Source organism: Pempheris klunzingeri, chromosome 13, assembly GCF_042242105.1.
Source record: "Pempheris klunzingeri isolate RE-2024b chromosome 13, fPemKlu1.hap1, whole genome shotgun sequence".
In the NCBI taxonomy this organism is placed as follows: Eukaryota; Metazoa; Chordata; class Actinopteri; order Acropomatiformes; family Pempheridae; genus Pempheris; species Pempheris klunzingeri.
This window is the reverse complement of record NC_092024.1, coordinates 19,260,605-19,272,700: the sequence shown is the minus strand read 5'-3', so window position 1 is coordinate 19,272,700 and position 12,096 is coordinate 19,260,605. Positions and strand designations below refer to the sequence as shown.

Sequence of the window (12,096 nt, the reverse complement as noted above, 5' to 3'; positions counted from 1 at the left end):
ATACAACTGAGATTAATGTTGTAAAATTAGATCCTGGCCTTGAGTTCAGAGCTACATAATGACAAACTAATGGTCTTACACAGAGATCCACTATTGACAATCCCCGAAACTTGTAGAGTAAATTGCACAACTGGCACTTTCTAAAATTACAGGAGATCAAGAGAATCAATCAGAGAATCAGAGCACTGCAGTACGTGATGTCTAAATGTAATGTATACTTGATGTACAAACACACCTGGCCAGATTGTCCCACTCTTTGGACACCTGTTCAAACAGCACCTCCACCGCAGTGATGCAGTCATGGTATTCTTTAGACCGCTGCAGGTCCTCCTCTCTCTGACTCTGCAGCTTGCTGGCCTGGTGACAGAGTTCAAGCCAGGAATGGCTCAGACGGTCGAGCTCTGCATGTTCTGAGGAGTCCTGGCCACCAGTCAATCTGCTCACAGTCTCTGTCATCTTGGTCAGGATACTCTGTTTCGACTGCAGTTGCTGGCTGCATTCCTGTTTGACAAGCAATATACTGAATAAATCCAAAGAGTAGGCAGATCTCCCTTTTATCCCTACACAAACCAAGCCAAAATGTTGGCTTAGATAATAATAACAAATATTAACATAATCGCTGACAGAACGATGTTTAGGCTCAATGTACTATATACTGTAATTTAAGGGAATAGCAGATATAATATATGTTAAATGAAAAATAGGTTTTAGAACGATGATTAAGAAAAGGTCCCCCTTTGTGTGCTTTGTAAAGGGATCAGTGGTTATGATACTGTTCCCTACCTTGGCTTGTGACAGCATGTTTTGAGCTATCTTGGTCTCCAACTCTGCAGGCCTTCTGGAGAAGCTGAGGAGCTGCTGCTCCATATCCTGGAACAAGCTGGTCAAATCTTGCTTCTGTTCCTTGATCTCCCTCCAGCCCTCTGAAAGCTCCTGTGCACTGGACATCCTTTCCTCTATCTGCAAAAACACATTTATACCTTCCTTCAATTAAAATTTGCAGAGCTGTACACTGTGAAAAACCTCACATTCTATTCCACTCATGATTTTCATACTATGTTGATCCATGTACACAGAACAGCTTCAATTACACTGCATGACAACATGCTTGTGTGTCACTAACTGATGTGAATGAATGAATGAATGAATATTTCCTGCTTTTCCTGCATTACTTTTAACTTGTACAATGGACAGTGAGATAATTACTGACCGTGAGTTTGATCTGCTGGACCTGAGCAGCTGCCACTCTCACAGCATCATCAGACAGGTCACACACAGAACACACCAGATCCAGGTAGGTGCTGGCCTGCTCCTGGAGTGCCCTGTAGTGCTTCACCTGTGTGTGCAAAAGTAATTGATTCAAATAAATTATCAAAACATAATTTATCCCCATCATTGCATTCCAAGAGCAAAATTGCACTGTGTCAGTTACCTGCTTCAGTGCGTCCTGCAGACCTGATGGTCCCTGATCATTGAGCTGAAGCTCCTCTTGCACAGTGGTGAGCCAGGTTTGACACTGCTGGAGAGTGTCCTGATGGTTAACGTGTTTCTGCAGCTCCCGGTCCAAACTCTGGTACACCTGTTGAACAACGTGTAGTAAAACCTTAACTAAATTTAAATCATAAAATAAAGAGCCAGTGTTTCTGAAAAATTATCAAAAGGAGAAGTTTTCTAGTTAGAGAGAATAAGTAGATACAAGATCTGTGGTTGTAGTATGTATGACTCACACGCTGGGCAGTGCTGCAGATGGCAGAGTAGCTATCTCTGGTTCCCTGTTGGTGAGCCTGCACTTGTTGGCAGATCTTAGCTTGAACTTGGTCAGTACAGCTGGCTACAAGATCTTCTCCTTTCTGCTTCAAGCTGGTAAGACGCTCCTCAAAACTGGCTATCTCCTCCATTATTGCCTGAAAAACAACAGTCAGATTATAAATAAGCCATATACTTGCAAACTAGTAATAATATGATGTATACTGCACAAATTGTGAGTTTGTGTAGGACATTATGGTCAATGTCACCTTGTGTCGGGCAAGTTGCTGCGTGGCCATCTCCATACCGCTGGTCTGCATGGAGTCTGAGGTGACCAGTCGACTGGACATTTGTAAGAGCCACTTCTCAACCTCTTGCAATTCACTATTGTAGTCCTCGTGCTCCCTCACCCACTCTATCAGGTTCTGCACCTGTGTCTGAAACACAACGCACAGCCACTCTCAGCAAGTCATGTAGCTGTATGACGTGTAGTCATTCAATAAGTGGCATGTATACGAAGCATCAACTTGTTTCCTTTTATTTTTTCTGCTGATACAAAAATATTCACACACAGTAGAATCTAAGGCTTTGGACTTGATTCAGATTTCTCATGTGACCCACAATCCAACACTGCCTCCCTAAATTACACCTCAGCAGAAGCAGCATAGTAGTGCACATACCTTTGTCGCCAAACAGAGATCTTGGTAGTCAGCCTGCAGCTTCTTCATGTTGTCACTTATTGTGGCATCATGGACTATGTCGAGCAGGGCCTCTCCTTTCTCAAAGACAGATTTCAAGGCTGGCTCATGAGATTGCACTGTCTGCTGGATGGTCTGCATATATGAAAAGTAAGCATAATATTTCAGATAAAGTCATTCAGTATTTCTACTCTATTTCACTGTGTTTCCGAGAGAAAAAACAAATGAATCATTGTTGAGTTACCTTATACTTCGCAAGCTGAGCCTTCTTCTGGTAGAGTTCAGCTTTAGGCTCTACACTTGATGCCAAAAGATTCTTGGTCTCCGTCACCCACTGGGCCTGAGCCTTGTATTTATCCATAAAGTCTTTAGAGAGTGAGATACATTTCTCGAGGGAGCTGTGCTCCATGCGCAGAGCTTCCATCAACTCCTGTAGTTGGAAAAGACGCATGTCCACCTCCTCCTTCAGCTGCTCTGCTTCAGGCTCCTCCAAGAATGCCATGGATCGCTCTGTCTTCTCCCTCATTGTCTTCAAGTAAGTGTGACCCTGCTCCATGTCTGCCTGAAGAGCCTGAAAGGTACACAGGATACTGCTGAAGTGTAAATCAGATTTTTGAGCCTGATACTAACATTGCTACTTTAATGAGTGCACAATTAGTGCCTTTTTCACTGAGCATGTCTTAGAAAGTCAGCAATATTTTGGTCATGCTAGAGTAGTTATGTACAGCTATGGAGGTCTAAAGCAATGATATACAGAAGGCATGTGCTCTATGTTAGTGTACCTCTAGTTTTTTCATCTTTCTCTCCATAGCAAAACGATCCACTGCATCAACACTGATAGCCACAGAGCTGAAGTTATTCTGAGCTGTGCTGAGCCAGTCTGAGAAGGTGCCAAAGACACACTGTGCCTCTTCAATGCAAGACACTTCCTCCTGGAGCTGTTTGATCGTCTCCTGTAACAGAAAGGATGGGGGAAAAAACAAAGTTATGGGAGAAGAATGCACAGGGTAGCTAAAATTTCCGATTATCTTTCAAAATACAGATCTACAGCCAAGATTTTAAACTGAAATGGGAATTCTGGGTGGTTTACTGTTTTCTTAGAGAAAATCTTGAGCCAACCCAGGCATATCTGTTAACAAGCATGTATCAAAGTGTATATTTATGTAAACACTATACAGATATACACTATATATCATTCACAACTATGTGTTACTGTGATACTGTGTGCTGTGTTCAAAAAGTCATTACCAGTAAATGCAGAAGCAGGACGTGGTAGCGGGCTGTAATCTTGGTGGCTCTGCTACTGATCTGGCTGCTAATATGGGTCTCATCCAGAACTTGCTGCGCCAAGAGACTGAGGCCCTCCATCTCCTCTTGATAAACCAGCACTTCTTCCTGCCAGCTCTGATTATACACAGACCATTAGAGATGTCCGAACATACTTCATTCCAATAAATGAACAACATATGTACATAATCATGTACATAGCTTCTGTGCATGTAACACCCACCTTTAGTAGCTGGAGTTGAGCATCTTTGGTGGTGCGATCGGACCGCCGGTGGCCACGGAGTTGTGCTTTGGTCTCCATGGCCTTTAGCCAGCTGTCTAGACGCTGAAACTTTTGCTCCATCTGCCTGAGTTTGGCCAGAGCACTGTTGAGCTGAGCTCGGGTGTCGGCCAGCCGGCCCTGGTACAACCTCCACTCCTGCTGCAAGGTCTCCAGTGCTCGGTCTTCGATCTGAGGCAGGCCCCAGGGAATGACCAGTTCCCGACTGACCAGCAGGGTGTTTAGCAAAGCCTGGCCCTCTGTGCAGTGCAGCTGCAGCTCCTGTAGATGGATAGATGTTGAGAATGTTCAGCTCTCTAAACCTTTTGATAAAACATTAACGGAATAGAACTTCTGGTGATGCAGAAATCGTAGTAGTAGTTGTAGTAATAGCTTTCTGTTTATTTATTTATTTCCCCTGATAATTGTCAGACCTGCAGCTTTTGCAAAGTCTCCTCCAGCATATCAACATCACCCTCCAGTTGGGTGTAGCAGCTGAGCTTCTCTTGTTCTTGTTCCAGCCAGTCCTCAAATGCATGGAGCCCGCGCTGATACTCCTGATGGGCTTTCACCAGCTCCTCTGCTTTGCCAACTGCTCTCTGAGGCCACAGTGAAGATAACGAGTTATAATGTGACAGCTATTTGATTCTAACTTTTCCTTTGACAACATCTTTGTTAATATACACCCAACATTTTTACACTTCACACTCAAACTGTGTTTTAAGGAGAGTGATGCTATTTTCCTTGGACAATAAATAATCTGAAATCGTGAAATAATGGCTTATACGGCAATATATGTATATATTTTTTCTTTTTATTACTTTTTGTAACTCTTTTAAAGCCACCGCACAAAAAGAAACTTTATCTAATACAAACGAGATTCAGTGTTGAGTGCTGTGAATGCTTGTGTTACCATGGCATTGTCTTTGATAGTTTTATAGCGCTCTTGCAGATCTTGGAGCTCCAGCTGAGTGACAAAGTTCTCAGCGATACCGGCGCTCTTTGCAGTGATAGTGTCCAACAGGGTGTTATGGCTGAGCACTTCCTCATGCAGCAACTGCAACAACAGAGAGGGGAAGTTCTTTATCAACTGTGAATTTTTCAAGTTCTATAATATCTGTAGCAGTTAATTGAGACTGTGACTTTAAAACCTTACACTGCTCTTAAAATCTAAGATTTTAAATCCTTGTATTTGTAAGTCTATACAAACTTAACTAAACCATTTATGCTTTCAAATAATATGCAACATGATTGTAAAGGTGCAGTACCTTAGCTTTGCTTAGATTTGCAGTTTTGTCTCTCATCTCTGGGCACTGTTTATCAGTGGGGTCAAGACTCTCCTCCACACGCTCCACCCATGCCACAAACTGGCGGACATCCTCCTGGTAACTGGTCCACTGAGACAGAGAACCCTCCAGCTGACTGTTTTAAAGAGTACAACAGCATCACACAATGGTGTAGCACATCCAGCAATAGTAGCAATACAAGACCTGTTAAAAATAGCAGCAACTGTACACTTTTTACACTTTTTATAGTTTAAAGTACAGGAAAAATCTTTTGTGGACACTGCTGGCCACCAAAACATTGATCGAAATACATCCCTTAGTGTTGCAGAACTTACCTTTTGCATTGGATTGAGGTGGACAGCAGGGCATCCCAGGAATCTTTTAGGTCCTGTATTTGTTTTTGGACTGCAGGCACTCCGTCAGCTGATGTATTTCTCTGAACTGACTCTCCTCTTGTGATCAGCATCTTCAGCTGGATCTCCTTCTCTTGACGAGCAGTCAATAAGGCCTGGTGCAACAGTCACACATGTACATTTATTACACTCCTATAATAGGAGGTGTTCAAAGTAGCATCTCTAATTCTGCAAACTAGCTGTTTTTATACCTCCAGTTTGATCATCCTGCTATCAAGAACATTTTTGTCTGCAGTGGGGGCACAGTAAGTCTGCAGCATGTGGCTGGTGTCAGCCACCCAGTTCTGCAGCTCATTTAAACCTTGGGAGAAAAGCTGGTGCTCAGTGACTATTCGGTCAATTCGTGATGCCTTCTCCTGCAGAACCACATAACAGGACACAACGACAATATTACCACTGGGTTTGAGAAAGTGTGTCAACAGTAGGCAGATTATTTGATGGCAAATAAAGAATTAGTACAAACTAAATAAAGGAAATTCACTTGTATATCACCTGTATGTATGACTTACAGTAACAAAGAAAAGAAATTAGTATTTAATCATGTTGAGTTAGTACCTTCACTGTTTATCATTTGTACAATAATGTTAAGAGCTCGATCCAGTCTAGTGCCTCTGTCTCCTCTCCAGCTCTACCCCAGAAAAGCCCCAGTGCACAGGTATTACTGTACCTTGGTCAGGTTGGTTAAAGCTAGGTACTGAGCAGAGAGTTGCGAGACACGGTGCACAAAACCCTTGCCGGCCGCTTGCTCATCCCACAGCAGCTGGGCCTTCTCTTTCAGCCTGTTCAGCTGAATCTCGTGAGAGGCTAACTCCTCAAGCACAGACTGGAAGAGCACAAGCAGGTTATCAAAGAGGCATGCAAGCTGACACACAGATATAAGACAGTTAAATTCAGACACACACTTAGGGGTTAGAGATGGCAACATGGCAAAAAGAAAAGCAGATGAGACATTTGGCCAAGGCAACAGTAAAGCTCTTGGTGGTCATGACGTGCAATCAAGGCCTCTGGATAAAGCCGGTAGACAGTTTTAAACAATTAATAGACTCTAAATGTAATTACAAATGAGGCAAGTATTAATTTATATAATAGACACTGTTAAGAAGATGTGAGAGTAGCAACCAGGAGCAGAAAGATGGCAGTTAGCATAAGTTGTTGGCAGCGCTTCCTAAAAGAATAAAAGCAACTCTAAGACACTATAACATAGCAGGAATTGTGAGTTTCTGCAAATGACAGGAACAGTCAGGTTGGCAGTCAAGCACTGAGTGGTTGTTGCACTTGAACATGAGTGGTCTTGTACATGAGCATAAGCTCAGTGGACATTGATACCTGTAGCTTGTGAAGCTCTTGCTTCTTGGCAGTGAGATCATGAAGCCTTGTGCTGCTCTCCTGCACAGCCAGCTCTGTGGCATTCAGGCACTCGTGAAGAGGCTCGGCACTTGCCTCAAAATCTTTCATCTGCGACAAAAGGTTCTGAAACACACAAGACGTTATAAAGAGACTTGACATGTTTCCTTGACTTAAAACGTATCAATACACTTTTTTTTAATGGCCCTGATTGGTGAGAAGGGACATTCATTTACTTGCAGACTTGTCTCTCTGTTGTGCAGGTTGGACATCATATTTTTCCAGTCCTCTCTGGCAGTGTTCATTTTAGCGCGAACTGCGTCAGCTTTGTCTTTTGCTGCAACACTAGAGACGAGCTCACCGTTCACAACCACAGCATTCAGCTTTGACTGACCATGCTCTCTGTCATTTAGAAACTCCTGAGGAGAGAAGAAGGTATGAGATGATAACTTGAGCATGTGCAGTGAAACTCACGGTTTTTGTATTAAGCACTTTTTAATTGAGCAGACATGTAACTAGAAACTAGTTTTGGCCTGCCTGAACTACCCAGAGGCTCCATTTAGTAAGTCATTTATTTGCAGTTGCATTTTATAATGAAAACAAACCTACAAGATATTGTAAATTGAAATTACAGTGTTGGTACCATCAGTGGTGATGAAATCTGTATTTGTGGCAGCACGGGGGTGTAAATGTTACTTAGCATTTGACTTTGAGTGATGTACCTGAATCTTCTGCAAGCTAGATGAGGCCTCATTGACATTTTGAGGTACATCAAAGCACTTGGCTGTGTTGATCTTGGCATTGACCAACCACTGCTGGAACTCTCTGAAGACTGAGCGGAAGCCTTGATCCAGTATCTTCTCTTTGCTCTGACATTCTCTGGACGCCTGGAGACTCAAACTAGAAAGAAGCCAACATGTATCATTGTTAATCAATTTAGAGATCCATACATTTTTTTAAATTCTTTTGTCTCAGGCTTGATGATTCTTGTTGCTTTGTCTGTTTGTCGCTGAGGCATTTAATCTTACATTGGATTGCAACACAAACCGATGTAAAAACCCTGTGACAAATATGACCCCTGTGAACCTGAAAACTAGTCCAAGAGTTGTTCATTCAGTTATATTGTAACGTGTAGCTGTAGGCTGTAGTTTGTGATTTCTTATATTATAATTATATTGTAAATTATTTCTAATATGTTTACTCCTCCATATATATTTACTCCTCCATAATTCTATGGAACAAATCTGAAACACCCAGAGTTACATGTAAGTCCTGAATGTAGTTAATGTATTGTGCATCATATTTACAACTTTTTCACCTGTTGTATTCCTTAATGAGAGCAGACACTCTCTCAGATTGTGTGCCCATGTCTCTGGAGAATCGGTACAGATCGTTGAGTTGAGTCTTCAAGGAATCAGACATGGGCTCAGCTTTGATAAGTTCCTCCACAGTGTCCTGTGTGAAAAAAAAAACAACCACAAAAATTCACATTATTAGCATTTTATATGTATTATTCATCTACTGCTATAGTTGCTTGTTTCCAATTAATGGTTGCTTATTATTGGAACATAACTTAACTGACACATACCTTTGCTATCTGCCAGCATTTAACAGCCTCCTCTCCATCAGTTTTTCTTGCTGCTTGCGCCAGCCTCAGCCGCCAGTCATGTAGCTGGCGGCTGAAGTCCCGCAGGTCGTGCTCCAGCTGTGCTGACCGGCTGTTGAACTCTTGTTCAGAGCTGGTTATCTGGGAGAGGGCAGTCTCCAGACTAGCCCGTGTCTGCAGAGCTCCACGTTCCCACTGCTCCCAAGAGGACAAGAGGGCTGCCTCCTCTCGCTCCATGGCCTCATAACCCCCTGAGCCAGTATGATCTCTGGCCACTGCTCCACATCTTTGAACCCGGTTCAGCCTCTCTCTGCCTCGCTGCTTAGAGTCAAGCAACTCCTGGAAAGGGCAAAAGGAATCAGAGCCTGTTACCTCTGTACAAGATTCTCCAGTATCAACAAAGTCTGAAAGAGTCTTCACATGTTCAGGTACTTTGAGGTTTTAATCAAACTAAAGGAAATCATAATAAATAAATCATGGTTATGATTCTTCCACTGTGCCCAGAAGAGTTAAACTGTTGCCAAATGTGGCACAAATTACCAGGTGTTTGTGTTCAATTGTCTTTACATTGTCAGGACCTCAATAATCCTGGAAGATGTTGAGGTAAAGCTGCCACTCAAATGTCAGGAGCCCGCTAAACTAGATCAAACACCAAGTAAAGATGCTTCCCAAGTGCCTCCTTGTGGAGGCATAAAGGCAACAACCAATAGGCAGAAGACCCTGGACTATATCTGAAACACTTTTGAGGACATTCATCTCTCAGTTGGATAAGACCAGCAGCAACAAACAGACTTTTTCCAGGAGTATAACAGTTTAAGTTCCTTACCTGCACCTTGGAGAGCTTCCTTTTGATGGAAACTGAGTCTCCTGACAGGTCTGACCAGCGCTGAAGTTCCTCTTTTGCTGAAATCAGCCAGTCGTTGAAGTCTCTCAGAGCATCGAGATACTGCTCATGCTCAGACACAATGTTTTGCATGGACTGCACTTTACCCTTTGTAGAGGAGAAAAGACAATATAAACACCAACTGCCAGATATGAAAGACACATTCTCTAGATATGAACATGTCAAATTATTTGCTAATATTTTATTGTATATTTTAGTCTAATTCCTTGCCAGGTTAAGTGGGACAGGGGTTTGAAACCTTGAAATGTTCAATCACATTTAAAGTCAATTTATTACAATAATATTCTTCCTCAACTTGCTTAATGTAATCAGTCACTCAATTTTGGCAACAATATGCCACTTAGACCACCTTGCAACAAAGGGTCCCATAGTGTTTGCCCTTTGAGAGTGTTCTTGGATTCCTCCCAGAGGTCCCTTTTCCTAAATGAATCATCTAGGATCCAGAAATAATTTGCAAGTACTATTCAACCTGTTCCTGTATTCAGATCACCTTGACAACGGCTGAGATATCAGCAAAGTGAGCATTGAGCTCCGCCCTCGACTCTGGTCCAAAGGTCTGGTCAGCTGTTTTTTCGTGCATCTCCACTGCTTTGTCTGTTAGGCGTGACAGCGCTGCTGCATGAGCATCGACATCAGCCTGGATGGCCCTGAGGCGCTCAAGCAAAGCAGACTTCTCTTTGAGACCTGGCTGCTGAGGCAGAGACATCCCCACCTCCTGCTCCACTGACTCCATCCACTGCTGCAGTTGGCCTTTACTTTCCTGAAAGCTGGTCCACTGGGCCACTGTCCACTCGAGACGACTATGGACAATAATAGCATTTGATAAGAAATAAAGAAGCTTATTTACCCGCGATTATGAACCATGGCATCAGTGGGCATCATCCCTCTGACTGACTGCTCCTGCACAGTGCAGAAGATGATGCATCTCTTACCTGTGGCAACTCATGGATGTCATCAACATATTGGCCCAGGCATCCTTCAGGCTCTGTAGCTGTGAACAAATGGCCTCTTGCCCCTCCATTCTGTTGTGCTTCAGGACCTGTTCTCCTTTTCCCATAGTCATGTTGAGCTTCACCTCGCCTTCCCCCTTCATTAGCAGGATATCCTGCATGAATAGCAAACAATAAGAAAGAACTATGAGCAAACTATATGATAATTTCTGTGTTTAGAAATCTAACCAGAAAACACTGTGATCCAAAGAGCAATATTTTGGGATAAAGACATCATTCACTGACCTGAACAAGTCCTAGTCTCTTCTCCAGAGTCTCTTTGTTGCCAATTGTGCTGTTGAGAGATGCCAGGCGCTCCTGGACCCCATTAAGCCAGCCCCAGGTAGTCTGCAGTGTCTCTTCAAAGGCCTGTTGCTCCTGTAAAGTGAGCTGGCAGCTGCGCAGCCTCTCTCTCACACGTCTCAGCAGGGCCTGGTGCTGTGACTGCAGCTGAGCTGACACCCTTGTCTCGCTACCATCACCTCGCCCACCTTCATTCAGCGCCTGACCCTCCTGACATAAACGCTCAAATGAATCCCTGCATGGAAGGACACAAAATGTTTAAATAAGCTACCAAGTGTATTTGGTGTAAGTGGATGTTTTGGCTCGGGACAACTATTAAGGATCCTTCTTCGAACATTAAACATCTATTTTCTTTTTTTAAGTAAATACACAAACTTAAGTTTAATACCTTTCTTTGAGCACTTCCTGCTGATATTCCTCTACTTGCTCAAGCACAGCCTTTTCAGGACCACGCTGTTTGGCTTCAAGCAGATCTGTGGTCATCCTCTTTTCCATGTGCTCCAACCACCACCTGAGTTTCTTAAGGCGGCCCTCAAACCTGCAAGGAATTTACAATGCAATGTTAATAAATGGCTGGCTTACTCAGTGATTTACAGGAAAGTGTATGTGAGTCTCTTACCCCTTCATGAGAGATGCACTGTCTTCCAGGATCTGTTGGTTCTGCCTGCACTGCTCCACAAAGCTGTCCCAGTCCTGTTGGATGGATGAAAGGTGCTGCTGGATTTGCCCAGCGCTGGCTTTGGGAAGATGGAGTAGGAGCTTCTCTCCTTCCTCACAGACCTGAGTGAGACGTACCTCACCCTCCTCCACACGATCCATGGCACCCTGACAGATAAACCACATCACTTTTAGCTTTGACTCGTGTCAAGTTTTTGAATTAGGATTTTTCTGTTATTCTTCCGTTTCACCAGTTGTAGATGGGAGCAATGAAATATCATTTTTACCTTCAGTTTCTGTAGTTTGCGTTCCACAATTTGAGTGTCTCCAGATCGATCAGAGCATTCTTTCACAATCTCCCTTTGTTCTGAAAGCCAGCGATGAAACTCCTGAACTAAATCTGAGGAGGCAGGAAAAAAGAGTATTAATATCAGGTGTCAATTCAAACAGAAACAAGTTTTTCCTTGTGAAGAATTTTACAGTCAGAGGTCACTATATGAGGCACGACTTCTTACTGAAAAACAAGAAATCAATAAGAAGCTACAGAAAGTATCTTGTCACAGAAACAGGAGGCATTGGACTAGTTTTTATATTGTAGAATTCA

The 12,096-nt window shown here is 43.1% G+C and overlaps 2 protein-coding genes across 2 annotated transcripts in view; one reads left to right on the top strand and one right to left on the bottom strand.

Moving 5' to 3' along the window:
• syne1b (spectrin repeat containing, nuclear envelope 1b) overlaps positions 1-12,096 on the bottom strand; it is a 78,047-nt gene that overhangs the window by 34,404 nt on the left and 31,547 nt on the right. The window contains exons 49-77 of the mRNA XM_070842275.1: positions 11,780-11,892; positions 11,455-11,660; positions 11,224-11,373; positions 10,779-11,070; positions 10,476-10,648; positions 10,034-10,343; positions 9,466-9,630; positions 8,622-8,978; positions 8,352-8,488; positions 7,756-7,933; positions 7,270-7,452; positions 7,016-7,159; positions 6,357-6,512; positions 5,881-6,045; positions 5,612-5,784; positions 5,259-5,412; positions 4,904-5,047; positions 4,425-4,589; positions 3,955-4,272; positions 3,693-3,848; positions 3,227-3,397; positions 2,689-3,015; positions 2,427-2,579; positions 2,016-2,183; positions 1,728-1,904; positions 1,433-1,579; positions 1,211-1,336; positions 784-960; positions 236-501 (exon numbers count right to left, since the gene is read on the bottom strand). Coding sequence (XP_070698376.1) covers positions 236-501; positions 784-960; positions 1,211-1,336; positions 1,433-1,579; positions 1,728-1,904; positions 2,016-2,183; positions 2,427-2,579; positions 2,689-3,015; positions 3,227-3,397; positions 3,693-3,848; positions 3,955-4,272; positions 4,425-4,589; positions 4,904-5,047; positions 5,259-5,412; positions 5,612-5,784; positions 5,881-6,045; positions 6,357-6,512; positions 7,016-7,159; positions 7,270-7,452; positions 7,756-7,933; positions 8,352-8,488; positions 8,622-8,978; positions 9,466-9,630; positions 10,034-10,343; positions 10,476-10,648; positions 10,779-11,070; positions 11,224-11,373; positions 11,455-11,660; positions 11,780-11,892 — 5,551 coding nt within the window. The remainder of the gene's footprint in view (positions 1-235; positions 502-783; positions 961-1,210; positions 1,337-1,432; positions 1,580-1,727; positions 1,905-2,015; positions 2,184-2,426; positions 2,580-2,688; positions 3,016-3,226; positions 3,398-3,692; positions 3,849-3,954; positions 4,273-4,424; positions 4,590-4,903; positions 5,048-5,258; positions 5,413-5,611; positions 5,785-5,880; positions 6,046-6,356; positions 6,513-7,015; positions 7,160-7,269; positions 7,453-7,755; positions 7,934-8,351; positions 8,489-8,621; positions 8,979-9,465; positions 9,631-10,033; positions 10,344-10,475; positions 10,649-10,778; positions 11,071-11,223; positions 11,374-11,454; positions 11,661-11,779; positions 11,893-12,096) is intronic.
• The window catches only part of fbxo30a (F-box protein 30a), an 89,917-nt gene that overhangs the window by 72,457 nt on the left and 5,364 nt on the right, over positions 1-12,096 (top strand). The window lies entirely within an intron of this gene.